The sequence below is a fragment of the Dendroctonus ponderosae genome, unplaced genomic scaffold (assembly GCF_020466585.1).
Source record: "Dendroctonus ponderosae isolate FM_Combo_2020 unplaced genomic scaffold, Dpon_F_20191213v2 Dpon_F_20191213_6, whole genome shotgun sequence".
NCBI lineage: Eukaryota > Metazoa > Arthropoda > Insecta > Coleoptera > Curculionidae > Dendroctonus > Dendroctonus ponderosae.
Genome location: NW_026018814.1, coordinates 3,350,572 through 3,354,936, shown reverse-complemented (window position 1 = coordinate 3,354,936; position 4,365 = coordinate 3,350,572). Strand labels below are relative to the sequence as shown.

General features: G+C 37.4%; 1 protein-coding gene across 1 annotated transcript; it reads left to right on the top strand.

Annotated features, from left to right (window-relative positions):
- Window positions 1-797: 797 nt before the first annotated feature.
- On the top strand, window positions 798-4,173 carry LOC109536333 (aprataxin and PNK-like factor). The gene is made up of 5 exons (XM_019902503.2): window positions 798-1,071; window positions 1,135-1,206; window positions 1,298-2,088; window positions 2,140-2,306; window positions 2,708-4,173. Exons 1-5 carry the CDS (start codon window positions 970-972, stop codon window positions 2,938-2,940), a joined length of 1,365 nt encoding a protein of 454 aa, XP_019758062.2. The 5' UTR covers window positions 798-969; the 3' UTR covers window positions 2,941-4,173.
- The last annotated feature ends 192 nt before the right edge of the window (window positions 4,174-4,365 follow it).

Sequence of the window (4,365 nt, the reverse complement as noted above, 5' to 3'; positions counted from 1 at the left end):
CATTGTTTAATTTAATAAAGGTAATGTTAATTAATAATTTTGGTGTAAATTTAATTTGGGTGTATGTTTCTCTGGTCTACTTCAGATTTTAGCATCGGCAACCATGTATGACTTAAATTAAATGAACATGAAGCAACACAATTATTTTGATTTAGTAAAATTAGTGCGCTTTCTTTAATTTTATGTTTTTTTGTAGATTGTTCTTTTGTTAAAATTGTGGAATTATTCCATTGAATTTTATGGCAATTATCAAATGCATGTTGACAAATGTGTGATTTATGATATTCTCTGTTTTTTATGTATGATTGGTGTTCTTTGAGTCTTTTGTGTAATGATAAAAAATTCGTTCTTATTGCGAAATAGGAGCACTATTTATCAATCTGTAATAGAAGACGTGAGGAAATTCTGTCTTTTTTAAAGACAAAAATGTTTGAGGCGAAATACCCAGAAATTTGTAAAAAAATGAATCGCCTCAACAATATAGAACTTATCTAAAGCTTATTACTGTTATTGTCTAAGTAGTAGAAAAACTCAATAAATCGTTTGTATTTTCAGATTATCCACGTTCCTTTATTTACTAGCAATTGTGAGTAATGCAAATATATGTATTGTTTTTACCACATAATTGTATCTTACAAATTAGCAATTTTCGATACAAGGGCGAAAATTGTTATTCCGAAGAAAAAGTTGCGAATATCAATGAAAAAAAGTGATGAAAATCCGCAAGTCCACAGGAATGCTATTTCGATGTAGCCGGCAACGCCGCACAGGCTCCAAGTAAACTGATGTCATCTATTGTTATTTGTTGCCACAAAATATCCCCCCTATAAGGTATGTTCTGTGTTTGTTGCAAGTGCTGCCATACCTGTATTATTTTAGGTTATGTACGCGCTGTTGAGCTTCTGCTTTTAAGTTTGCGGACAAACAACAAATCTAAGAACCCCTTTTCCGAAACCTTTAATTATAATAATGATCCTTGTAAACATTTATTCGATGGACAACCCTGAGGGTCACCTTATCGCCAGCTTGGGTAGAGGCGTCCATTTACTCGGCCGTGGTAATCTCTTAAAGGTAGTTTAGTGTGGCTTTTACGAAAGCACCCAACTTATTTCGCATCATTTTGCCCTCCCACAGGTAGCAGACAAGAGGGTTTCCCGAAAACATGCAATCATCGAAGTGTCTGAGCATAAGATTACTTTAACCTCTGTAAGTAATAGTTTGGCCGACCACTGCACATTCCTGCAGCTCAATTTACTCAAAACCCCTAGTTTGAAGTTCTAAAATGGTGCTCTTGCAGATCCACATCAACCCCTGCTTCTTCAAGGCGGCGAACAGTAAGACTTTAACAATCATGACCCAAAACCAGCAAAATGAAATCCAAGACGGTGACCAGTTTGCGTTGTTGCCTGAATCCTGCTGGTTTCAAGCGAAAATAAAAATCGAAGCACCGGATCCGCCCCCAAGCCCAACAGAAAAAAGATTACATGAACAAGAAGTCAATGAAAGCTGTGACGCCAAAAGAGCCAGATTGTCCACAACGTCCACAAGTGACTGTGAGACCAACGATACTGTTCCAGATTTGTTGGAACAGGTGTTAGAGGGCAGCAAAGAAGAGGAACCGACAAATAGTTGCGGGCTTGGCCCCACTGTCACATGTTATACAGAGGCAACAAGTACCACTGTGGTGCCAAAAACTGAAAAACCTGATCAAATGCCATGCCAGTCGACTACAGACATTGCAGAAGCGCCTGCTTCTGCAATGTCTGAGGCCTTGCCTGAGGAAATAGAGCCCCTACCCGACAGAACAGACATCAATAACGAACCGACTTTAGACCTTCCAAGTGAAATCCCCGAGATTACCCACGAAGTGACATTGGAAGTAAAGCAGGAACTCATTGAAATCCACGAAGAAATATTGGAGGAACCGTCACCTATGGTGGAAGTTAAAGCAGAGCCGGTTGACGATCAGAGTAAAGTCGCAGAAGCCCCCCAAGACAATGCAAACGCTGCAGACCAGCCATCGACAAGCGGATCTGCAACCAAACCCCCCGCAAGGGAGCGATGCTGGTATGGAGATACCTGTTATCGGTAGGTTTCTCTTAAACAAAATTAAGCTCGATTATCATAAGACTGTTGCAGGAAAAACCCCAGTCACAAGGACGCCTTCAGCCATCCGGGCGATGGCGACTATGACTCGGGCGTGGACGGAAACCGGCCCGAGTGCCCCTTTGGACCGGCTTGCTACAGGAAGAACCTGGACCATAGAAGGATGTACAAGCACAGCACCAGGCCCGCAGGAAAGCCAAGTAATGCCACTTTTACCTTTAACGTTACTCAGGGCTGTCCGTTCTGCTCTCATTGCAAACGGACATCAAGTCGCGGTGGTAAACGGGACCAATCGGACTATGGTAGCGACCTTGAAGACTTTTAGTTGTTGTTTTTGGCAAAATATATATCAAATGATTTCAGTGGGGATTTGTTTATTTCCCTTGAAACATTCGCGTTTCTAGTTTCTTTAGGAACCAATTCGTGTGACATAGTGAAACAGTTCTAAAGGAGTTTATAAGGTAAGTAAAGGATATTGAATAGGTTCATTTTCTTAGTGGTCTTCCGTAAACTTCACGTTATAAACATCCTTTAGAACGAGTTTCGGGCACAACTAGTTGGGTATTTGGTTGAAACGCATTCAGTTGCCCCTTTTTTTCAGCCGCTCGAGCAGCTAAACGGCCGAAAAAAGCCCCTCCGAGGGGTGATGAGAGCGAGGATGATTACGACTATTCAGACCCTTTCCTCAATGACGATTCGAGCGATGACTTTGAATTGAGTGATTTTGGAATTGATAGCAGTGAGAGTGATTTTGACGATGCCCAGCAAGTGGACGAGAAGCAGGAACGACATCGAATGTTGCGGGAAGCAAAAAGGTTTATCAATCGCAAATAGAAAATGAATTTAAAAAAATGTTGCTGGGGTTTTACACCTTTGGATCGTGGTCTAGGAAACCCGGCAGTGTAATTACTAAAATTGTTAATTAAAATGTAAGTACATGCAGAATTTTTATTCGGGTTTATTTGATCTGAGCAACTACTGGGTATTTTCAGACTGTTGAATGGGAATTTCCAACAGTCAGCCGTGAAAAAAGTATCGGGCCCACAATGGAAAAAGCGGAACTATTATATATTTTTTATTTCTATTTAAAGAATACATATTGTTTTCTAAATTCAATATTAGTAAATGGTTTTGCGGTACATTTTGTCCAAAATGATAAAATATACACGAAAAAACCGAAACGAACCCAAATTGCTTTATATAATTTCTTAGCCAACAGCGAGACGAACCGTTTTATACACACAAACCTCAATGGGTATACAAAAAACTCGATTCTGGACAAAGTGTATATGTAATATACTTTTCAAAATTTTTAAATATACATTCTGCGAAAGGCTTATTCTTATTTGTTACATCTAACAATCGCAGCACTGTTTTTTAAAAACTATATATATTTAGAATTGTTAATATTTTCATCATTATTCAAACATATTCTAAGATATATTGACAATTTTTTTAAATAATTATTTCAAGTTAGGTAGTATCTAAATGTAAATATCTTGTTTCTTAATTTTTATATGGAATGTTTTTATGTTTTTAATATAAATATGTAACTGCATGTCTTAACGATGTATTATAATATGCTAAAGGCTTTATTAGGCAAACATCCAGTGTCGCTACACTGGAATCAGTACATTATACACTTTTTGCAAATTCTTAAAACCTAATTTTCATCTGTAACCACCAAGATTTGTTTCAACGATAACAATAAAAAGAAAAATAATCGTACTGGTCAAATTGGAGTTGTGATAAATGCAAATTCTTCCGAAAATTGGTGGTCACATCACGCTCTCTGAACTATTCTGATCTACTGAACTAGAGTAAAATCTAGCTTTTAATATATTCTTGTAGTTATCAATAAGTCTTAAAATTGTCGCCTTCTAATCTTAGGTAGAAAATGTTCAGTGATATAACTCAATTGCTTTTGCGTATTACCATATTACTTTAAGAGAGAAGCAAGACATTATTCTTTATTGTGCAATTCCCAGACCTTTTTTGCTTTTATACGGTCTCGGAAGTACAATTTTTTTTAATCAAAGTCTTATCAATAGTACTTTAGTAGCCTTATCAAGCAGTATTCATTGATTTATAATTTCCCTTTTTTAAATCTTTTGGCGCTTGATCTCAGGGAGAAAAAACACGAAAAGACTAAAAATACTAAATCAAATTCATTCCTGGGTCATTTATTGTCCCTATTTATCAATCGGAATACGTTTCGGTATATTTTTCCACCATCATCAGTTTGAATGCATGCCAAGG